At 46.1% G+C, this 26,122-nt stretch overlaps 1 protein-coding gene across 7 annotated transcripts in view; it reads right to left on the bottom strand.

Moving 5' to 3' along the window:
* Nucleotides 1-26,122, bottom strand: part of DAB2IP (DAB2 interacting protein) — a 499,976-nt gene that overhangs the window by 266,066 nt on the left and 207,788 nt on the right. For all 7 annotated transcript variants that reach the window (XM_083161386.1, XM_083161390.1, XM_083161388.1 and 4 more), the window contains one exon: nt 25,177-25,280. In XM_083161386.1, the coding sequence (XP_083017512.1) occupies nt 25,177-25,280 (104 nt within the window). The remainder of the gene's footprint in view (nt 1-25,176; nt 25,281-26,122) is intronic.

Genomic DNA, 26,122 nt, shown 5'->3' with positions numbered 1-26,122 from the left:
TACACCCCCTCACTATAAATGGCGTCTCTCTTCTCATGTGACACAGGATCACCCGCCGCACACGTTCTGTAGAAAATGAGTTTTCAGCCGTCAATAATGCAGAGTACATAAGGTTCTAATATGAACATTTAATAACGTAAACAATAAACTAGGCACAAAGCGGCTTTATATGCTTTTAGCAGGAGAGAAAGAGGACTTTCTATCACACGAAGACCCGGCAGTCCGCACGTGGCCCTTTATATGACAACAGAGAGCTGTAGGTCCATTCTCAGCAATGATTTGTACGAGGCACAGTGTGGCGGAGACTGAGTGCTTTCTAAATTAAAAGGGATAATCCCCGGATGGATGGAAATAATTTTCCCTCATAAATCTGACACTTTAGGATATTTTCCTGCAGAACAATAATGACTTGGCCTCTTGTCTTCTATTGTAATTTCTGCCTGACCAGCTGCTGCTGCTGCGTGGGTCAATGTCACCAGAGGAACCATGTGAGTTTATGGGACCACCAGTGCATATTGTGGTACCAGCCACGGCCCACCAGCAGTTATGTTCTACCATCCTCTAGAGCAGTGATTTTCAACCTTTTTACCTTGCGGCACACTAAATAAGATTTTAAAATTGCCAAGAGACCCCCCACAGGGCAAAACACATTGCCCCCCCCACAGAAAAAAAAAAAAAAACTATTGGAACCCATGTAAAAAAAACAGTCACGCTGGTCCCCACAGGTAACAAAAATAAAATACATTGGCCCTTTACATGAAAAGAAGAGACCAGTAAATAACAGTTGAGATGGTGGTGGCTGTAAACTGGTTTGGGCATCTCTAGATCTGGGGGCACACTTGAGAACAGCTCAAGGCACACTAGTGCGCCACGGCACAGTGGTAGAAAAACACTGCCCTAGAGAAACGCAGGTGTTATGCAGGCGATTGAAAGCCCAAGACGTCAGCTTCGACCCCTGTGGAGAATTCATTTGCAGGAGACTTATTGTTAGGCTAATCTCAATCATTTCAAAGACACGTTTGCTCATTAAAATAACCTATACATAATGTACGGTTGCGTGAAGCGGCGGACAAGAGCGGCCGTTTCAGGTAAACGTGCGGATTGAGGTCATCTTGAAAGGACTTTATAGAAGAGCAGTTGAACAAGCAGCAGTACAAGGTGTGTGGGTATTGCCAGGGGCTAGGGCAAGTTGTCTGAGGGTGGAGGTACATGAAGAGGGTACAGGGCTGAAGAAGAGCTACAGATGAATTCCAGAGACGCGCACAGCACAGTAGGTGGAGAAAAGAAATGCCGGAGACACCGGAAGCCATGGAGAAGCATTGGACTTGGACATGAAGGGCAGACCAGAGGAATGCAGTAACACAGACCCAGATGTGGCCAAACACCACATGGGTTTGGCCAGGCATTGGAGACCATGAAATTGATCCAACAATAGAGTAACAATATATGAGAGCATAGTTTGGAACCGGACATTAAAAAACATAGTGAGGCCCGCCAGGAATTTTCCCTATGTTCCGGTTGGCCAGTTCAACCGGCTATGAGTAGTTAATGGGGTGTATACAGAACACAGTGCCTTGGTACAGGACTGTGGAAGTACAGGGGTCTCACTGGGCAGGTAAGGGTTATAATGGAAGCAACTGGCATAAGTGAAAGATATAGAATTGATGAAAGAACGAGTGGGGACAGATAACATGGGGGGGGGGCATATACTCATTGAGCCAGACACTTGGACATGAGAAGTGAGATATATGAGGAGAGAGAACATTGTATACACCTACCAGCAAGTGCCAGTTGTGTCATGGACCTAGCTATACTGCCTCCTGGCCCTGTATATATAAGCTGAGCCCTGATCATATGGTAATAGATTATACACCAACAATATAACAACTACATAGAGGAACTGAGCAAGCAAGGAACCTAAATGGGGCGTATTGGAAAATATACCCAGATCTCAGAAAGGCCGCAGCGCTCAGCTCCCCGCAATACTATCTGGCAGTGCTGGAAGTTATACCCACTGCTCTGACAAGCTGCGCCCCTGGTGATGTGTGCGCCTGGTGCGGCTTTCTACTTAATGCACATCTTAAAAATACACATGATGTATTATTATTAGAAAAAGAAAGGAAGCTCTATTCGGGATGGTATCAAAATACTGACCGCCAGAATCCGGCAGTGGAATCCTGCCAGCCAGAATGCCAATGGGTCCTGGTGAGTATTCTAAGCCTAACCATCACCCGCACCCACCCCTCCTGCAGCCTAACACTAACCGCCCCCTCCTGCAATGTAACCCTAACGGTATATCGGCATTGATACCCTCCTTCCACCACCGCCACAGCCTAACCCTTAAATCTGATCCTAACCCCAGGCCTCCTACCTGCATCCCTTCAAATAATTATCCTGCTATGGTAACAAGTAACAAGTCCTATTTGGCGCTGTTCTCCATTCTAACATAGCCATAAAGTTTGGGATAAACAGGGAGAAGCTGCTGGTAGAGGCAGCACATTGTAGGCTAGTAGAGGGATGGAGAGGAGAATGCAGGAGCAATAGAGGTATGGACATCTGTCGTATCGCCCCTTGCGCCTGATTGGGTGTAGCTGAGCACCTGGCGGTTTTCACACAGTTCCGGCGTGCATGTAGACAGAATTACAGGCTATTTAGGAGTTGCACATTCGCACAGTACTGCTTTCAGGGAGAGGTCAGCCACCAAGGTCAGGCTGATGCAAATGCTCAAGAACTACACCTCCCAGCATGCCCTGCCACTGTTTTGCTGTGGCAGAGCATGCCCAGATCTTTCCACAGCATCAGCGGTTACAGAGCCCTGACAGATTTGATTTTTATTCCTACTATTGTGTATTTTTCTTGCGTGTTTGGTTGTGGACAACGCTATTATTGGGTGATTACCAGGGGCATCTGTTCTGTCACCATGAGGTGGTGCCTGGTGATTAGGAGAAGTAACAGGAGTGTTTGGAGACGGTTATTGTATTATGCCAGATCCCTCTGGGAGTGACATCACTGCCACTGGTGGGAGGAGTCAAATTTCAGACCAACTGTCATTTTTGTATTAGCAGTCAATTTTATTATATATAGGTCAATTATAATAAATCCTCTCTCGCATCAAATACTCAAATCATCGTTAACATTCCAGTATTTGGAATAGATCCCATTCGGTTTATGATGCAGCTTGATATCCAAAACCAGAACAAATTCCTCCGAGGAAGTTATATAATATCACACGTACGGCGGTAAACTGCTGCTAATGAATAGTAAATGACATGTGAAACCACGGTCACATCATAACACAGTAGCACAGACCTGGGTTCCTAACATAATGTACTTGTGATACTTTCCACCACCTGCGGCCTCCGCATAATATCCGCCCACAGACGTACAGACGAGAGGCGCCGTGTGGAGCGCCTGACAACCACGGAAAAAATCAGGCTGCATCCAGCTGCTTTACTGCCTTACACTTTAATGTGTCACGATTAACCGGATTTGTTTTTTTAATAGCCCAGACGGATCAGTTCGAAATAATCTGTTTATACGGCAGTGACGTGTTTAAACCTATGGCGAACCGTTAGGTTTTACCCCAGGAGATATGCTAATGCAATAGGGTAAGAACGAGATCTCTGATTGGACAACGCTGCGATGACCTTTTATTTTCATACCGAAGCCGCCCAACACGCCCACTTCGCTTTCATTTGTTAAGTATCATGATATGAAATGATTGGTAGCAGCTGACTGCTGTTAGGAGCAACAACTCACCTCTTTAGAAGGTATGATAAATGTATCCCATTGTATGAACATGATAAATATCACATGATTCCCACATTCTGAACAGCCGGGACCTGGTAAACTCATGGATGGAATGAAAAATACCTGAACCTGACAGTTATGGGGAGAGAGCAGTGATAAGGGAGGAGATTTGGTTACTGGGTTTATTTTGGTTCACTCCTTCTGGCAAATTCCTTCTTAGATGGACAAAACCATCATACCCTCCAACTGTACCGATTTTGCCGGTACAGTACCGTTTTTTAACGGTCTGTACCAGCAAAAAACAAAGTCATTGCTGTCTGCCATGCCACCCCGCGCGGCACTGTGGGAAATGGAGTCCAGGTCACTGATGTCACTAAGCAAGCGGCTGTGCTTGAGTGAATGACGGGACTACATCTCCCAGGCACCAATGCAGTCACACTATTAGGCCGTGAGAGGTCCTTCCTGTGTCTGTGGGGAGTGGGTAAACGCTGCTGCTCCTTGTGCTGGCGCTGCGGCTCCATACATCTGCCCTCACTTTATCTGCAGCTGACGGGACGCGGCGAGATGCAGCAAGAGGGGAGCGTGTATCAGTGGCACACAGTGAGTGGGCATATATATATATATATATATATATATATATATATATATATATATATATATAAATATGCTACGTGTTGATTTAAAAAATCGCCAGTACACATTCGGAAAGGGAGTGGCCACGGCCGCTTTCTGGATGTGTACCAAATTGTACCCTTCAAATGTTGGAGGGTATGAACCATGTGCACTGTAGGTGGGGTAGATGTTACCTGTGCAGAGAGAGTTAGATTTCGGTGGGGTTTTACTTCAAAGTGAGATCTATATTGCAGTGTAAAAATAAAGCAGTCAGTATTTTCCCTGCACAGAAACAAAATAACTCACCCAAATCTAATTCTCTCTGCACATGTTACATTTGCCCCACCTACAGTGCACATGGGGCCTTATTCTGGTCGGTGCGGCCGGATCCGATTATGCGGCCAGGACCGTGCGTGCGAAACCCCGCCTTCCATACGGATCGCCAACTCCGTCCGTACGCGGCAAGAAGCTGGCCGAACGGACCGCACATGTATTTTACACGGAATACGCCTCCTCCATCTAAGGGAACCTCCCCCATCATTCGATGGTCGCAGACCATCGAATGCAGGACCGAGTGCTCCACCAGCTCCCGCAACCTCAGACCACACAGACATTTCTCCGTGCAAAAGCAGAGATCTGGCCGGGCAGCTGACATCCGGCGATGTCATATGTCCGCCCCCTACACGTGCGTCACGGCCGCATTACCATACGTACGCCCAGCGTTTGCATGGGAACGCCCATGAAACGCGGGGCGTATGCATATGGTAATGAGCCCAAATAGCCCTTCACGCCCCTCTCCACCCCCTGTTCGGAGTGTTCACATATCATGCGGGATTTGGCCGTACGCCCCGCTCGCACATGCGCAGAGACGCCTCTGCACATGCGCAGACACAAAACATCGGCGGCCCCAACGCACGCGGATATATCCGCACCGACCAGAATAAGGCCCATGGTTTTGTCCATCTAAGAAGGAGTGAACCAAAATAACCCCTGAGGTGTCTGGTACTTTATCACCGGCCAATCAGCTCCTAACTGTTCCTTTTTAACCAGCTGATAAAGTATCAGGCACTTTATCACTTTTCCTCCCTGATCACTGCTTTTCTTCACAGGAAGGGGAGCAACAGAACACGAGAACATGCACTGACACTAGAGGAAGATTCAAGGGAAATTTGAGGAAGAATTACTTCACAGAGAGTAGTAGTTAAGTGGAATGGCCTCCCATCAGAGGTGGTAGAGACAAATACAGTAGTACAATGTAAACATGCTTGGGATAGGCATACTGATATCCTTACAAAGAAATAAGGATCAAATATGGTTTGAGGTGACATGTTTAAAAAGGGGCAGACTAGATGGGCCAAGTGGTTCTCATCTGCTTTCAAATTCTATGTTTCTACCCCACAGAGCGTTAGGACACTACAATAACCCCATTTTGTGTTATCTCTTCTAGGCGGGACCTATTCCACCTGAGGGTAATCTATGTAGCGCATCCAAAGTGGCCCACTCATTTGGTGTGTGGAATATTTGATCCATGGAAGTTTTTACCCAAAAATGTCTGCACCAACCCTGCAATATGTTCAATATTTTATCTATGTTTCTGTTTTTAAGTATTTCTGTGTGGGTTTCTATTCTTTGTAATACCAAAATCCTCTGTCCCAATCTGGTGATCGGACCGCCTGGGTCAACCTGAGGCCGGAACATTTAGGTTTTAAATGTTATGATCCATACAACCCGAAGCCCGCAGCAGACACGCAGCCGGAGACATCGCCCCAGTGGATGTCCCCAGGACGACAGCCCAGTTTTCTCAGGGCCAATTCTCTTAGGGGTGTCTGGGATAACCTGGTTGCTGCGGGGATGCTCCACATTAGAGGTCACCCTGGTTTACCAGTAATCGCCTGATCCTGTTGGCAAGAATACACTTTTAGGGGTGTCGTAGGGGTAATGACCTCCTTTTTTGGGGAGTTGTGGTCATGCCCCAATTTGGAAAACATATATATTGTGGGTATGAGAATAGACTTGTGTTGTTCTGTAAAGGATTGCAATTCTCAGTACTCCTCTCCGGTGTCTATTTACTGTTAAACGCCCCGTTGCTTCCCGGTGTGCAGGGAATAAGGTAGTATAATTACAGTCAGTTTGCTATAATGCTGTAACACTTACAAGAGCAATGTGATCTAGAATGGGGACAGTTGCGATGAGGCACCCAATGCTTTTCTCATCCTGAGAACAGGAACATTCTTCTGCAACTCCAGACAAAGCCCTCACGTAGCCTAATTCTCCCCAGTTCTAGATGTCCGCCCCCCTATCTGCCTGCCTGGAAAGCTGCTCCGATTCCATTATATACTAATTGTAAAGAGCTTCCCCTCCATTATACACCGTAATTATCAATATTATTCTATTACCTGAACGCTGCAGCGCTGAACCCTCGTCTAATACGAAGTGGGAGGGAACAGGGAATCTTGGGGGTGCCACGGAGACACGGGGTAATTAGCACAGAATGAATGTCTCCCGTATACTCAGACTCCGCAAACCGAAATAGCTCGAATTATACCCCCAAGCCTCTGTCTCACTATGGCGACAACCAATCAGAATCCTTTAGAAATAAAAATTAATTCCCAGAATAAAGCATTTTTAAATTCAAATAAATATATTTTTAATTTTAATAATAAATGTAATCTATTTCGAATTTTGATATTTAGCATAATGGAAACCGGGCTGAGGCACATGATCACCGGCAGAGTCTGATCGGGCGGCATCGGCCCAGGCCAGGAGTACCGCTCCGTAACATCTGCAAGATCATTCGGTTAAATGTCGTAAAAAATAATACAAAAAAATAAAAAAACTTTACTCTGAGTCTGCAATGGAATTTATAATGATAAACACATCCCTAGATCCAGGAATCCCCCGGTGTGGTCCAGATTGGTACCGCTATAATCATGAACAATGGTCGTTAAAGAGAACCCACCATTGGGATTTAGAATCAGTCAAAAAGTTTTTGGAATCTTATAGGACAGGAATCAGTGGGGGGGGGGGGGGGGGTGTCAGTGGAGGGTGGAACAGACCCCTGGGTGAGTTTCCCAAGATCTGCAAGTACCAGCTGCCTACTAGTTTTTGCACGGATGGTCTGCCCCTACTCGCCCGTGCCTGTATCTAGAACCGTGCTCTTCCATTTCATACAAAATGAGCCATCAAGGCCTGGAGAGATGCAGAAAAAGAATCGCATTGGTGGGCACAAGGAGGCGGGCAATGATTGGTCAATCCATCTATCTTTGAGACCAGTGCTATTTGGATAAGGCTGTTTGGATAGAACAGGACACACACGCACATATAGGCGGATATACCCATCCCTGATGTCTTATGAGGACACAATCCCCCTTCGTTCTCATAGTGGGGTCTCCTATTTGAAGTCGCTGTCTAACTCTGAAATTAGGATGATGATGATGACGATGATGACCAGGATTCCCTCGCTGCGCTCTGCCCAAACTAGCGGCAGGAAAAAAAACCCATAAAAACCTTAAGTGGATGGAGATTTTCCAGCTGAAATAAATGTGATTCTGGATGGATGCGATAAAGCAGACGATTGTCAGGTTTATGGGGTAATTATTTAGCAGACTATAATACGTTACTGATATTCAGGAGGAAATAAAAGAATATCTTAAATCAGTCCCAGTAAAATCTCTTTCAATGTTATAATAAAAAATAACTTTTTTTGAAGAGAAGAATTTAAAAGTGACCGGACGTAAGGGCGATAAAATAGATGGTAACTGTTACGGTGATATATAGGGGTGACAGTGAAAGAATTATACTAGCGCTGTAGAGATGTTATTTCATTCGGTGCTTGTACGTCGGCTAGAACGGATTCCCAAACTGGATTTAGAGCTCACAGTGGAGAACAACAAACACAGAGGTGAATTAAGAAAGAGAGATTGCGGAGTCTTGTCCTGCGCCGCAGTAACATCATCTCCCAGCAGGTGGCAGTGCAGATGCCTCTCAATCTACTTGTGCTAGTTTACTGAAAACAATTGTGGCATCAGATTATTACAAATTCCCTACAGACCCCTTGGTGTGGACCAAAGGGTTCACACTGAATAGGTACCAGACAACTGCCCAAAAAAAACAACTATACCCTTATCTTCTTTAGGGCTTCAATGAGTTTGTTTAATGGTAAATGCTAACTCTTTTACCAGCCTAATGCAATGGAGACATTTGCATTCATGTTAGGATTTACACTAGATCACAGATTCTAAAACTAGATCACTCTGTGCGGTCCTGAGGGCAGAGTTTGAGAACCATTGCACTCGGTGTATAACCAGTAAATGCTGATTGGTCACTGATTTCTTAAAGATTAGTAAATAAGCCCATTATCTCCCTGACTGATCTCCACATTGACTCACACAGGATGGGTCTTTAATTAATATATTGAGTATTTGAATATATCCGGATTCCAGCCATAAAGCTTTGTACATGGAGTGCAAATCGGGCCTGGGTTGTATCGGACAAGTTACTACCAACCCAAAATTAGTGATGGCCATCGGTGCAGTCACCATCAATGGTTGCCATTGATGGCGATACTGCAACCAGCCATCGATAGTCATAAACTATGTGACGGATGACTATCAATAGTTTTAGCTATCGATGGTCATCTATTATCTTTGACTGAATCCCAGGTGTTGCTGATTACACACCTGGGATTCTGCTACTGCTCCACATTACTCTCATGTGGGGAGATGCTGTCTCTGCCACAGTATCTTAAAGACAGGATTGTTATCCAAATAAATGCTCCATCAAACCAATCTCTTTCAGCGCCTGAGGAAGTGTAATTACATTCTATAAACTTCGGAGACCACAGTGGACTAAACCAATATTAAAGCGAAATGACCTTAATAGTAACAAGTAATATCACTAAGGCATGAAACATAAAATGTTCATCGTATGATAACAATGGTGGCGGTAGTACGAAGGAGAAATCAGTATTAAACCGAGGTTTGGCATCAAAATGCAGAGTCCAGGGGCGTGATATGTGATGTTACGGAGATATGCACCACCTGAAATCTTGGCCCAGTTAGCGGTGGCGTGAAGTGTGGAGTCAGGGCTATACAACTTTGCAGTTCAGTCATTGGCTGGGTTTTAATGGGATTTGTGAGGGCTGGGACTAGTAGGGAGTAGAGAGTATAAAAAAGTATCCGGATCTCTAATCCCCTCTCCGGCCGCCGGAACATCATCACAGATCGGAGGAATTAGATAGAACAAAATGAATGCAAGTACGGTAAGTTCTGAGCATCAACTTCACAGAGTTTTCTTTAATCCGTCCTGAAGTAGAACGAGTTCTGTTCTTATTTTGGGCCATTCCTCAAGCTCCACGGTCTGCCCCACATATCTTTGGGCTTCTTTGTGGGGGTGACCGTTGGATAATAATAAATGCTAGGACACAGAGATTAGACCTGGGGGGCATTGCAGAGGTGCAGTGTAACGTATGATAAAAGTGTTGAAGTTGTAGATACTAGCAGGCGCTCTGCAGGGGATAGAATCAGGAACAAAGACCCGCAGAATCTGTGGAAGAGAACGTATTGAGCGGAGGTCAACAAAGGCATTTTCTATTTTATTTCCCATTGGCAACAGTTACGTTCTGTGAAACCGGATCACACACACAGGCAGAACTAGAGCTCAAACTGGCCACGCGCACAACAAGGGCCGTTAAATCGCCCCATGCCGTACCACTCTACATAGTTCTGACACCTGCAATCATTTTGCACAGAGCTGCAAAACATTTCATCTACCCCCTGACAGACACACGATTAGGATTGTCAATCCTGGGGCATTTTTTTTATCCCCGGAACCGGAATACCTAATAAAAAAAAAAAAACTATGCCCCTCCCTCACACAAATTTACTTACATGGGCGGGCATCCAGAAGCAGGGCAGACAGCAGCGGTGTGGAAGTGCCCGGTGCCTCCGGGCGTACTCACTGTTACATGCTGGTTCTCATGAAGTGAAGCTTAAGTAAAGTAGGGTTTCATACAGTTTAGCAGCTGGCGAGTGTAGGTAGACCCTGGTGCAGGAACACCACAATCGTTGTGAATTGCAGGTCTCTCTGGAGCTATGTACCAACACAGTCTCACGATGACTCCTGCACATGCCCAATAAAGATCTTGGAGGCCATCTTGGGTTAGGGCATGAAGCCTCCATGGAGAACAGGTTTAGTGTTGACCGCTTCATAAATATTATTTAGATGGTCTCTGTGAATATCATCAAATGATGCTAACTTGTAGAGACATTTTAGTAACTGCATCTTCTCCAATCATTTTACTGAATAACAGGGTATGACGAAGGATGGTAACACTCAGTTGCGTAGTTGACTTGTACCCATAATTAGTACTGTATCTTGTGGTGAACCACAAAGGACACATAACCTAGAGGATGGCACATTTACTGCCCATGCCAAAGAGCATTTGGCAGGGCCACAACTAGGGGGTCATATACCCGGGGTTCTGGATGTGATACCTATTTGTGCATGCATGGGGGTAGGGAAGGAGACAGAGCGGAGCCAAATGCTTAATTTCCCTGGGTAGCAAAAATACTATTTTAAGCCCTGCATTTGGCTTGCAGGCCACAGCCTGGGCATTACTCTCCTTGTCCTGGCTGCCCTGCCCCCTTGTCCACACCTGCACGTTTGGGAGTGTGGCCTACACAGGGCGCAAAATCGCTCTGCTGCTACAGTGCTGCTCATCATTTGCGTAAACATCTTATTACCCAATAGCCCTATCATCCAACGTTACGTGGCGCAAAGATTCACGAGGAAGAGAATACATCTCACTATATAAATATATATAGATAGAATACCCTCCAACTGTACCGATTTAGCTGGTACAGTACCGTTTTTTTTACGGTCTGTACCGGCTAAAAATTTTTTTACTGATTGTACCAGATTTCGGGGTTCAGTCGGCTCCTCCTTGTCTTGACAGCTGCCAATGATCATTCGGGCCCAGGGGATACATAGAGAATATATTTCTGGACCTTAAAAACGGTTCTGCACCCGTTCCCAGGGTTGCATTGTGGGTTCCGGCCAGCCTCATGACGTTACACAGCAGCCGCGGAATCTCATGGACTCAGGGGCTGTCAGTAATATAAACCTAAAGCCTCCTTGAGAAGCCAGCGCATGCGTTTGGAACAGCAGCAGCCATCTGCTGGGAGGTGATGGGAGTGCTCAGCGGCAGAGCAGTCAGAATGCAGCAGAGCCCAGAATCCGGCAGCTTGGAGAAGCCGATCACCCGGGCCAGAAGCACGGCGTGAATCCTCCTGTCGGGTCAGGTAAGAGCAGGTGGCGGCCGGAGAGTGACATAGAGAGACACAGAAAGTCTCTATTTGATGCCCGGGAACTGCTGCTACCCCACCCCCCCTCCCTGCCCCACACTCGCGTCCAACAGCTGCCAACCACAGCAATCACCATAACGCTGGCAGCCTCTGCCTCCTTCTGTAATAATCTATTCAAAAGATGGCAAAAGGGACATGGCCACACACCCTCTCAGTTTGTACCGATTTTTTAGACTGAAACGTTGGAGGGTATGAGATAGATATATAGATAGATAGACAGTATTAGATAGATAGATAGACAGATAGATAGACAGTATTAGATTGATAGATAGATAGACAGTATTAGATAGATAGATAGATAGATAGAACGGATTCAGTACTGAATCCCGGAGGTCGGGATCCCGGCGTTCAGAATCCCGACAGCCGAAATGCCGACAAGGGGGGGACGTGGATCGCCCCCCCTTGAGGGCTCGCTGCGCTCGCCACGCAGCGGGCCCGGTGCCTCGCTATGCTCGGCACACTAATTTATTCTCCCTCCAGGGGTGTCGTGGACACCCACGGAGGGAGAATGTGTCGGGATTTCGGCCGTCAGGATTCTGAACGCCGGGATCCCGACCGCCGGGATTTTAACTGCATCCCGATAGGACCATTGTTGCTACAGATCTGGACTCTGAAGTATAAACCTGAATCTTAGCTGTAGAACATCACACTTTGCTGACTGTTTATTTAGAAGTGAGAAGCGACAGATTTACACTCAGCCGAGGCGCTGGTGCCAGGAGCCTGGGGAATCTCCCTGCGACAGAGACTGAAAATAAAACACTACAGGATTGATTGAAGCCAACAAATGCATTGCGAAAACTAAATGCAGCTTCTTCACAATTATAGGTATGAAAATAAAACCATGTACAGCCTACAGGGGGCGCCAAGCGGTGCACAAGAGATACTTATGGTCAGAGGCGGAACTCTGGGAGGACATGGAGTCATCTGCTGCCGGGCTCCTGCTCCGAATGGGGCATCTCTCCTCCCTTGCAAGTTTGTGTCAGTTAATTGAAAGCCATTGATAGCACTTCTATTTCTGACTCCTCCTCCTAGCAGGACCATAGACGTCACACTATCTTTATTTAAAGCATACTATACATAACATATTTATATAAGGTGGTTTCGGGGGGGGTGGGGGGCATCATTATTTATCTTGCCTCCAGGCAACTGCGATGAACTTACTCCACTGCTTATGGGTACGTGTTGAGTCAGACAGATCCCAGGATGCTCCAGCTCAAAGACAGAAGCATCTAGCCAGGAGCACCTCAGAAGTGACGTGTGTGCACCCGATAGCGATGAACCCATTACCGGTTAAGGCCATGGTCATATTACCTCATACCCTCCAACTGTACCGTTTTAGCCGTTACAGTAAAGTTTTTTTTTTAACGGACTGTACCGGAAAAAATCCAAATGTACCGATTTTCTTTGGTGGTGGTCGCTCCTCCAACTCCGCAAGCAATAGCTCTGGGCTGCGATGGATCCTGGACGAATATGATCAGGCCCAGCGGCATCCCGGCAGCCAGCGTTCATGCGTCGCATGATGTCAGCGCGCTGACTAGTCACCCGTCCTGCATGCTGCCTGGGCACCCGGTGATCTGAATGGCGCCGCAGCCGCGGGACTCGGATGACGGAGCAGCTCAAGGGGGTACTGTACAATCTTAAATGTAATGTCCGTCTCCGGTGGGGGCGTGGTCACGGATATATGAGGAGTTGCCCCGCCCCCTCTACATGTGGACACGCCCCTAAATCCATGAACACGCCCCCTGTACTGATTTCCATAGATAATATGTTGGAGGGTATGTTACCCCATTTGTACACAATATAAAAACGCCACAGCGTGTCGTATATATATGTCCTGGCAGGATGCATCAGGTTTCTGCATTGACTGGAGGCGCCAATAACATAATCTAGGCAGCGACTTCTCAGATAATAGTATTACCCACTATGAAATGGCCAATAACGGGTCATGCTGATAGAGAAGGGAAGTGTTACATCTACGGATACGAATCCAGCTTCTGCTTCTCCGCGTGACTCCGAGACAATTAATGAGCAAGAAAGGAGGAAAGTTTTTTGAGGATTGTTTTTGTAATGTTGCAGAGGACAACCAGGGAAAACAATAGCAAGGAAGAGTTCCTTCGGCACAGATGAGTTGCTATGGCGACGTATGTACATTAGTGCAGACTCTGCACAGCCGCTATTTACTACCGGCGCTCTGAGAATCAGCAATTATTGCCGAGATGCTGTAGCACAAACATATACCATGCAAACCTTTCATACACAGAGGTCCACCGATGGGATGCGATGTTGGTGGCCAGGATGCCGGCGTTCCGTATACCGATGCTGGCATCCCGATTGCGGTCAAAAGACCAATGCCGGAACTTCAAAAGGATCGGGATGCTGCCACTGAAATCCCAACAGCCACCACTGGGATAGGTGAGTATGCTGGGAGAAGAGAGGGGTACGTTTGGTTTAGGCACCAGTGGTGGAGCTTCGATATAAAGTCCATACACACTGGGCGATTATGCGGGGAGGGGGGTATAAGGGGGGGTTAGGCTTCTGAGCTACTTTCCGAACACCTGTTGGTATTCCCTCCTTTGGGAAGCCGCATTGGTATCCTGCCCGCCAGAACCCTGACTGCCAGTCATCTGTATGTCACCCCCACAGATGAAAAAGTACAGTACCTCCATCACTGTATGCACTAAGATCGGTGCCGAATTGCCGGTCACCCCGTATAGCAGGTTATATAATCCCTATATAGGCCATTGTCTAAACCGCTTAGTAACTTAATACAGGTTGAGTCTCCCATTTCCAGTTTTGTGACCGAGGACACCTTTGTTTCTCATGTCCACAACTTTGTATCTCGCACTGATTTATTACAAACATCGTATAACTATACCAGCGGTTCTCAAACTGTGGGCCCTGACCTTCTCAGCATGCGGTCGCGACTCCATGTTGCTGACCATCAGGCTGATGACTTTTCTAAACTCAGTCAGTGATTCAAAGAGTCTGAAAAATCCGTTGAGTTGTCTGTTATGTTAGACTCCTCCCATCAGTCTGTGTCTCCACAATGCTGCCATGTATGTGCTGTCTGCTGACTACACATGTGATGTGATGGGTTATGGTATATCAGACTCCTCCCATCAGTCTGTGTCTCCACAATGCTGCCATGAATGTGCCGTCTGCTGACTACACCTGTGATGTGATGGGTTATGGTATATCAGACTCCTCCCATCACTCTGTGCCACCACACTGCTGCCATGTATGTGCCGTCTGCTGACTACACGTGTGATGTGATGACCTTCTGCAGTAACTTTCTGGGGTCCTGTCATTATTTTTATTGTCTGATGGGATCCCAGAGCAAAATAGTTTGAGGACCCCTGAACTATACCTTCAGGCTGTGTGTGTGTAAGGTGCATAGAATACATTCTGTGATTACACTCTGGTCCAATCCTCAATATATCCAATTATGCTAGGCAAATACTCCAAACTACAGAAACACCAGGCATCCAAATTGGTCACAAGCATTTCATATATGGGAGACTCAGCCTGTGGATATTAGCAGTCAGTAAGGATCATCAGCATGGTTGGTGACCAAATATCCTCTGTATAAGTGCTGTGGAAGGCCTGTGCACTGTATAAATAAATAACCACATCAGGGCCATGAGCCGAGTACTGTAATACAGGAGACTGCCATAGCTGGGGTGTATTCAATGCGGCCGGTGAGGGGTTAAACAAGGGATCCTCACTGTTTAAGCCCCGCATCGGCCGCTCACCCTATTCAACGCGCCAGGGAAATCCTCGCTGATCAGAGGACAGCGAGGATTCCCCCAAACAGCGAGGCTCGTGGCTAATGCAGGGAGGGGTTTAATGACATCACCACAGCTTGCGTGTGGACAAGAATAAGGTCTTATATGTACACAGAGTTGTTTTCTTCATTGTCTGTCGCTCCTTTCTCCAACTTCCCTTCTTGTTCCTCTCCTGCAGTTCAGCAGTTGGACAGTTCTCCTGAGATAGCACTGGCTTCAGTTAAACTGGGTGCATCCAAGTACAATCATCATGTTGACCTACTTGATGTCGGCCTTTTGACAATGTCGGCTCAGTGCATGTTGACCTATTGACTGTGGACCCTTTGAATCTCACCTTCACTAGGGTAGGTGATAAGTAGTCCCTGGCTGAGATACTACAGATGGCATGGTAGATGTGTCATCACTTCAGTTAGAACACTTAAAACAAAGTATTCCTTCTGATATATTTCTGCAACAATTTATAACATTATTAAATCACAATCACAGAACAGGGAGAACCAGCCTCCTGAGTACAGGCTGAAATACCCAGCGGTGAGCGGCGTAATTGCTAACAGAGAAACACTTGTTTGTTTCCCCGTCTGTAAAGGTCACCGCATCGCGGCGCAGACACCACTGAGGAATCCAGAAAACAAAATTATAAAATCACAGAACAGCAAAACTCAAGAGCTCAGGGCGAAATGCCACAGCCAGGCAGCACAGAACTAAATATTGCTCTAGGCATATTTACCATTATTCCCTATATAGTGGTTGGGCTGCTAAGGACTTGCATCAAGGGCAATATTGCTGCAGTAACCCAGCGACTGACTTCAAATTAACCAATAAAAAAAACATGCTCAGAGACACCCTTAAATGGAACTTGACTGGAGAGCTCTTTTTTTCCTACTTAAACCACCCTTTAGTAATATACTGCAATACCCAAGATTCAAACCCATCATCTGTTGCATTCCAGTCAAACACCTTACTCGTTGAGCTAGTCAGGATATAAAGGCACCCAAAAAGGAGGGAAGCCTACAAGTGAAAGTAATTAAAACAAATAATTGACAAGTGTCAACCCAGTTCCTCTTGACCTTTTGGCACCATTTAGGATGGACCATTTTTCGTTGTAGATCTCCTGAACCCTACATCAGCACATCAGAGTACGAACTGGGTAACAGGGTAATACCATTCACCAACAAGGCATATGTACCAGATGTGAAGTAAGCCCACCTAGTCACGGGAGGAATGAGTAAGCTACGTAACATTTCATTAAGAGGCTTATGAATGTGCTTTCCTTTGCCAGGTCTAATTTACTAGAGTTGTCCTCTTACTGTACATATTGGATCTTTCATGCTGCTTCTGTAGTACATCACTTATGCCCTTTACAGTATTCTCATATCTTAAGTGTATTAGATCATCATATTCAACAGATAAGTGTATTCTCATTCATGTCAGTCTTTATTTTCTAATTGTTGTTCTGGCAATTCATACGGGATGAAGTCAAAATCCAGACGGTCAAAATACCTACAACCATTGACCGACAGTCAAAATCCCGACAAGGTCAAAATAATGACATATAGAATGTAGACAGGTGAAAATGTTGAGGTGGACATGGGGTTTGTCACAGTTTTTTTGAGCCGACATGTGCCGACAGGCGGTATTTTATGTCCTGCCATCCAGTAGGGGGTGGTGGGAGAATAAACGTGTGCCCGAAGCATTGCGAGCGAAGCGAGGGGCTGCGTATGACTTCCAACTGTGTCCATGTCTACATTCTATATGTCGGTATTTTGACCTGGTCAGGATTTTAAATGTCGGGATTTTGACCGTCTGGATTTCATACCGAATCCATTCATACATATATTTCCACAACTGGTAGTTTAAGTTCTATGCTTCCCAAATTTTATTTTTTTTGCTTCCTTTGAAATACAGTGTTCAGTTTATCATATACACTATGGAGGTTTCACTGTAAGAATGACAGTATTTTTTTTGGGGGGATAGTAGGTCTGTGAGGGGAGGTGAAATGGTCAACCACCTCAAGACCCTCTGAGAACAAGACACTAACGGACAGATGTATCAAGCTTCAAAAGTGAAAAAATGGAGAGTGATAAACAGCCAGCCAATCAGCTCCCACCTGCCATGTCACAGGCTGGGTTTGAAAAATAACAGGCAGGAGCTGATTGGCTGGCTGTTTATCACTCTTCATTTTATCACTTTTGAAGCTTGATACTTCTGGCCCCTAAGTGAGATATGGCAACACAGGGGTAGGACTCGAAGATGATGGGAGACCGGAGAAGTTCACTAGAGGCTGTGAAGACGAGAGAGATTGTTAAAGTGACACTGAAAGACACTGCTTTGGGTGTGGATCGGAGGCATAACTACCATAGGCATTGCACCGGGGCCAAGGGACCACTTCTGCCCAAGTTATTGTAATTTTGGGTTGGGAGTATGAGGGGGGCCTAAATTCTATTTGTGCACCTGGGCCCATAAGTTCCAACACTGGTGTGTGGGTGTGTGTGTGTGTGTGTGTGGTGGTGTAGGAGTTAGGGAGAGAAGGAACGAGAAGTCATTGCTGTCAGAGAGGGGGAAGACTGAGTTGTGTAAGTTGGAGATGTCACTGATAAAGAAGACTGACTGAGTTAATGTTACGTTGTTGGGGGATGAGACACCAATTGGAGGAAGAGTTTGGGAGAAAGATCCCACCAAGGCAGTGAGGAAAGCAGTGTCTGAGGCAGATATCAGGGCTTTTGGGGACAGCAAAGAGACTAAAGGAGCGGGTAAAGAGAAGTGATTGGCAGATGAGAGTTTGTAACAACGTGCAATTCAGAGTTAAGGGGTGTAGGCATGGGGGAAATCTGAAGGTGATTGGCGAGGAGATATTTCACAACCTCTTGCAGTGTAATGAAGGACAGAATGAGAGGTCGCAATCTGGCATGTGCGGGGCAAAGGGAAATCACCCCAACCATCGGCCGTCCTCAGCCTAATACTTCCTTTCACAGAATCAAAGTGAACGGGAAGAACAGACGCGATAATTGCACTGGGTCTGACACATAAATGATTCTTGCATCCTGTGCTGCTCTTCTATTCGCTTACTCTTTTGTGTGTTTTTTCCCCTCCTATTGTTGGTCTGTTTTCCATCTGCTGCTGCTAGAACTGTGACCCAAAGATACTCCCTGATCTGTGAAATCCACAGAGGACTCGGAACATGCTGCTGGAATAGATACCATGAATTATTCAGTTATCCGGCATATAAAGGACATGCCTGGGAACTTGTCATACAGTAACCAGCGGAAAATCTCATCTTCTAGCGTGAACTTGCACAAATCTCCTTTTTAATTAGTTTACCTTTCGGTCTGTAATAAGTGATCAGCTGCCGATGTAACCGCGATACGTTAGGAGTCGCCGCGACACTATAACCTGCTCCGTTTATTAATGCAAGATATAACTTCTGATTAATTAAATCACTTCTAATTGAAAATGAATACAGCAACATGCATTTCATTCACTGGCGGCAGAAATACCATGAAATCAATGTGTACGCCTAAAGGGGAGAAAACGTTACGTATAATTAGGAATTGAAAAAAAAAAAAGGCTTCTGAAGCATTATGGGTTCGAAGCATCCAGGGAAAATATTTCTAATCAGCCCGAAAATTCAGGAGGAAACAAAACGCAATCTTCTCGGGAACACAGCCAGGGGGCAAAGAACAAGGTACTGTAGATCGATAAAGTTTTTTTGGGGTATTAGGCTCCTCAATTATAAATCACCATTCATTGTCATGCCCTTGTATATGGCATGGATTGGCTCTGCCTTCACGCTCAATTCCCTTTCACCCCCAGAGCAGGCCCATGTCATAACCAAGGCCAACAAAAATAATCAGTTCAATGTGATAAACATAAAATCCATATTATAAATTAGATGGGGAGCGATAAAGCTAACGCAATGGATTTGATTCAGAGCTGAAGGGCCCCAGACAGTGGGCATCTCAATCTATGCACATTTGGATACTCGGGTGTACACCAGATAAGGGCACTGTATGGACATTTGCATAAAGTCACAGACGGGCAACCACCAATAGATGCAGGATAAAAATAGGCCCTCATTTGTACAGATAGCAACACTCATATAGGCAAAATCAGGTGTAAATATACACCACCACCACTGCCACCTCAAATCCACCTGCCTGTTTCCCCATGAAGGCCTGTCCACATTCTCATAAGCCACATCTCTTTCAGAGTCCTCAAATGGGGACAGCCATCCTAAAATCAGCATAGCCTAAAGCGCTGGACTTCCAACACAATGGCCATTTTTGGAGTGGCCGCCACTGAAAGAATATGCGTGTGGCCCACTGTGGTTCAGAGGACAGACGTGGCGCTCAGAGGAGTGTGGCGTGCTGTTAGGAACTCATTAGGCAATGAGCGTATATCCCCTCCCCACCCTGGAAACGAGCATGCAAGTCCCCTTGGCTATGAGCATGCAAGCCCCCTTGGTAACAAGCATGCAACCCCTCCTCCTGACAACAAGTATATATAACTCCTCCCTGGCAAAGAACATGTAACCCCCTTCCCTTGCAATGAGCTTGTAACTCCCTCTAACAATGAGCATGTAACTCCCCCAGCAACAAGCATGTAACTTCCCACCTGGCAACAAGCATTGCATCAGTGTTTGCTTCATTTAGCTTTTATTTACCATGTACTTGTCTTAATTTACATTGTACTGTAAATCGTTATTTTCTTATTGCTCATCTATGTATTGTCAGGTGCTGCCTTGTGGCACAATATAAATAAACAATCATAATAATGTAGGTAAGCTTCAGTTATGTGGTATAATTTGTAATAGGCATTACGGTGGGTGGTATAATGTGTAATAGGCGTTACGGTGGGTGGTATAATGTGTAATAGGCATTACGGTGGGTGGTATAATGTGTAATAGGCGTTACGGTGGGTGGTATAATGTGTAATAGGCGTTACGGTGGGTGGTATAATTTGTATTAAAGTAGCACAGATAGCAGCAGTGTAACCGTACCACAGACAAATAAAAAAATAAAAAGTTTGAAATAAAGTTGTTTTTTAGAACTGCTTTTAGCCCGTAGGCTCCATCCTGATGGAAGGGGCACCGCAGCTCAACCCGCTTACCATACGTTACACAGATAACCACGGACAGAAGTCTGAATCGCTATCACACAGACGTGGCGAGGACGGCTCCTCAGCAAACAGGGATTAGACCGCACAGACAGACTATTTATTGCCACATATAAAATCAATGCTCAGAAATGTACAGGCCAAAAGGTCTATTGATCACCATTCACATCATGCTGCCTCTCTGTATTATACAGATAATGGGGGGTTATTCTTATTGACACGCTCGCATGCAAATTCCCGTGCGAGTGCAATGTTTTTGAAATGTACATGCACCGGATACGTGCGACCGCAGCGAACAGGCTGTCTGTCGGGCAAATGCACCCAAGACTGTGGGCAAGGGGCAGAGTGATTCGCCTATGGGAACACCCAGCTTGTCATGGGCGTTCCCATGGCTATAGAACGGTGAAGCGGGACGGTCAGCTGACATCACCAGATGCCTGCCCAGTTCCTGACGAGGGTGCATGCAAATCTAAGTGACCGGATCGGCGACCATCAAATAATGTGGGTGTTTCCCCCTGGCATGTAAATGGATGTTTATGTTAAACATCCATTCGCAGGCCGTGCGAACTTACCCGGCGTGCCAGGTGGGAGGCGGGTGTAGCAGCATTTGGCGGGCGGCAACCGGGGGACTCACGGGGCTGCGAATTTGCAGCCTTTCGAGTCAACCAGAATAAGGGCCAATGTAACCTATAGGGTGCCTGATATCATTACTGCCGAGATGCATGCAAGCTGATGGCGCTATGACATCACGCACTGTCCCGAGGAGAGAGAGGTAGAAACATATTGTGTAAGTTTAGCCGTCATATGGAATATGGGCACCAGTAAGAGGTACAGACATTAGGCCGAGGTACAGCCCCCTACCCCTGGGGACATCTGTAACCGCAGTACTGAGGACATGATATGTAACTGGCACTACTGGGGACATCTGTAACCGCAGTACTGAGGACATGATATGTAACTGGCACTACTGGGGACACCTGTAACCGCAGTACTGAGGACATGATATGTAACTGGCACTACTGAGGACACCTGTAACCGCAGTACTGAGGACATGATATGTAACTGGCACTACTGGGGACACCTGTAACCGCAGTACTGAGGACATGATATGTAACTGGCACTACTGGGGACACCTGTAACCGCAGTACTGAGGACATGATATGTAACTGGCACTACTGGGGACACCTGTAACCGCACTACTGAGGACATGATATGTAACTGGCACTACTGAGGACATCTGTAACCGCAGTACTGAGGACATGATATGTAACTGGCACTACTGAGGACATCTGTAACCGCAGTACTGAGGACATGAGATGTAACTGGCACTACTGGGGACACCTGTAACCGCAGTACTGAGGACATGATATGTAACTGGCACTACTGGGGACATCTGTAACCGCAGTACTGAGGACATGAGATGTAACTGGCACTACTGGGGACACCTGTAACCGCAGTACTGAGGACATGATATGTAACTGGCACTACTGAGGACACCTGTAACCGCAGTACTGAGGACATGATATGTAACTGGCACTACTGGGGACACCTGTAACCGCAGTACTGAGGACATGATATGTAACTGGCACTACTGGGGACACCTGTAACCGCAGTACTGAGGACATGATATGTAACTGGCACTACTGGGGACATCTGTAACCGCACTACTGAGGACATGATATGTAACTGGCACTACTGGGGACATCTGTAACCGCATTACTGAGGACATGATATGTAACTGGCACTACTGGGGACATCTGTAACCGCACTACTGAGGACATGATATGTAACTGGCACTACTGGGGACATCTGTAACAGCACTACTGAGGACATGATATGTAACTGGCACTACTGGGGACACCTGTAACCGCAGTACTGAGGACATGATATGTAACTGGCACTGCTGGGGACACCTGTAACCGCAGTACTGAGGACATGATATGTAACTGGCACTACTGGGGACACCTGTAACCGCACTACTGAGGACATGATATTTAACTGGCACTACTGGGGACATCTGTAACCGCATTACTGAGGACATGATATGTAACTGGCACTACTGGGGACATCTGTAACCGCACTACTGAGGACATGATATGTAACTGGCACTACTGGGGACATCTGTAACCGCACTACTGAAGATATGATATGTAACTGGCACTACTGGGGACATCTGTAACCGCAGTACTGAGGACATGATATGTAACTGGCACTACTGGGGACATCTGTAACCGCAGTACTGTGGACATGATATGTAACTGGCACTACTGGGGACATCTGAAACAGCACTACTGAGGACATGATATGTAACTGCCACTACTGGGGACACCTGTAACCGCAGTACTGAGGACATGATATGTAACTGGCACTACTGGGGACACCTGTAACCGCACTACTGAGGACATGATATGTAACTGGCACTACTGGGGACATCTGTAACCGCATTACTGAGGACATGATATGTAACTGGCACTACTGGGGACATCTGTAACCGCACTACTGAGGACATGATATGTAACTGGCACTACTGGGGACATCTGTAACCGCACTACTGAAGATATGATATGTAACTGGCACTACTGGGGACATCTGTAACCGCAGTACTGAGGACATGATATGTAACTGGCACTACTGGGGACATCTGTAACCGCAGTACTGTGGACATGATATGTAACTGGCACTACTGGGGACATCTGAAACAGCACTACTGAGGACATGATATGTAACTGGCACTACTGGGGACATCTGTAACAGCACTACTGAGGACATGATACGTAACTGGCACTACTGGGGACATCTGTAACCGCAGTACTGAGGACATGATACGTAACTGGCACTACTGGGGACATCTGTAACCGCATTACTGAGGACATGATATGTAACTGGCACTACTGGGGACATCTGTAACAGCACTACTGAGGACATGATACGTAACTGGCACTACTGGGGACATCTGTAACAGCACTACTGAGGACATGATATGTAACTGGCACTACTGGGGACATCTGTAACCGCATTACTGAGGACATGATATGTAACTGGCACTACTGGGGACACCTGTAACAGCACTACTGAGGACATGATATGTAACTGGCACTACTGGGGACATCTGTAACCGCATTACTGAGGACATGATATGTAACTGGCACTACTGGGGACATCTGTAACAGCACTACTGGGGACATGATGTGTAACTGGCACTACTGGGGACATGATGTGTAACTGGCACTACTGGGGACACCTGTAACAGCATTACTGAGGACATGATGCGTAACTGGCACTACTGGGGACACCTGTAACAGCACTACTGGGGACATCTGTAACCGCACTACTGAGGACATGATATGTAACTGGCACTACTGGGGACACCTGTAACAGCACTACTGAGGACATGATATGTAACTGGCACTACTGGGGACACCTGTAACAGCACTACTGAGGACATGATATGTAACTGGCACTACTGGGGACACCTGTAACAGCACTACTGAGGACATGATATGTAACTGGCACTACTGGGGACATCTGTAACAGCACTACTGAGGACATGATGCGTAACTGGCACTAAATATGTGCAAGGACATGATTGCTTGGCATTCAAATTCAGTACCTGAGATTGTACACAAACTTTGTTTCATGTTTTGAAACTTTGTTTATATTTGTGTGTATTTCATGTGTTTATTCAAGATAAATGCAAGATACCTCAAGATACATCACTGAAATATTAAAATATTTTGAAATACAGAAATATTCTTCTGGTCCCGAGCATTTTGGGTAAGGGATACTCAACCTGTACTATGAGGATGTGCAAGAATTAGGAGGTACCATATACACTAAAAGATGTACAGACTGAGGCAGCTCTGATTGCTTGCATTACTCCAGCTGTTGTGTGACTACACTTCCCAGCATGCCCCACCACAGCTTTGCTATTAGGACATGCTAAAACTATAGCAGTGCATGGTGGGATGTGTAGTTCCACAGCAGCTGGAGGTCTGCATGCAGAATAGTACTTTGTTCCTAATAAATACATAAAATGATAACCCCTCCCCATCCTCACCAGAGATGGCTTTAAAAGTTATATATACAGTATACAATGACAGACGGCAGAATCTGTGCTCTTGGCGCATGACCCAAGCATAATGACAGAGGGCCAGATGCACTAAGCTTCAAAAGTGATAAAATGGAGAGTGATAAACAGCCAGCCAATCAGCTCCTACCTGCCATGTCACGGACTGTGTTTGAAAATTGTCAGACTGGAGCTGATTGGTTGGTTGTTTATCACTTAGTGCATCTGGCCCCATGTCTCTTAAGCTGCGACCTCTGAAACTACATGAGCCGCCACGGGCAAGCTGATGCCCAAATATACACCGCCAGCCACTGAGTGAGGCTGGGCGCAGAGCTTTGTGCAGATCAGGGAACAGAGGCGGCTTCCAGCATCTGGTGCAAACATCTTAATGCGAATGTTCTAAGCAGCAGCTGCATGCAACGTAAATATGTGCTCTATAAAAGATGTATACAGATAATAATTGCAGCATTGAGAGAAGAAATCGTACCGTCACACGGAATGGAGTGGTGGCGCTGTGCTCCATAGTGGGGCTCTTATCCGCTGAGCTTCCCGGCATGCTCCGCCTCCGCCCTGACCGGTCAGGTGGGGATTCTGCAAAAGAAAGACAGTGACACGTGTCAGCGTACATCAAATCTGGAAGATCAATCACATAGGTGGTGGTAGTACAACATGCTCAATTCTCACACAGTCACATATACAGTGCATACATAATGTACTGGTCATTCTAGCAGTCTGCACTTTTCAAGCCCTGTGCAGTTCCTCTGTCCTGCCTGTGGTGTCGCTGTCTGCTTTGTTGATTCTAGTACAGTGTGGTCTACACTGAGATGCAGGCTACAATGTGATAAAGACACCACAGTAGACAGTGACACCCCATGGAGGAAAGAGGAACTGCACAGGTTTTGAAATGTGCAGGGTGCTAGAATGAAAAATATACATATATTTAATTTTAAGTGTGAGTTGTGCATTAAAATACACTGCACCCCACAGAGCTAACAATCTAATGTTTAAAGGGACCCACTGGTATTTAGAACACATAGATAGATAGATAGATAGATAGATAGATAGATAGATAGATAGATAGATAGATAGATAGATAGATAGGCCGACGTGATTGAATTATTTCACATATTCTTTCTAGTAACAGATGGAAACCTTGATAATCTTATAACCCCCTCCTCCTCTCCGTTATTTCTGTAATTACATGTGCTGTAGTTTAATAATCCAAGATATTGAGCTCTGGTGATAATCTGCTAATAATTCCTGTGCTAACGCACAACAGCCACGGATCAGGCTGTGGGTAGAACCAGGACAGTTTGAAGTTTAAAGGTCCATACACACTGTGTGTCTTTGCCGGCGTGTATGCACAGCGATGATGGGGAAAATCGCTGGGCTTCGCTCAGTGCATACGCACAGAGTGATTTTCGCCCATCTAA

This window comes from Crinia signifera, chromosome 9, assembly GCF_055691185.1.
Source record: "Crinia signifera chromosome 9, ASM5569118v1, whole genome shotgun sequence".
Lineage (NCBI taxonomy): Eukaryota > Metazoa > Chordata > Amphibia > Anura > Myobatrachidae > Crinia > Crinia signifera.
Note: the sequence above shows the minus strand (reverse complement) of the source record. Positions and strands in the feature narration are given on the sequence as shown.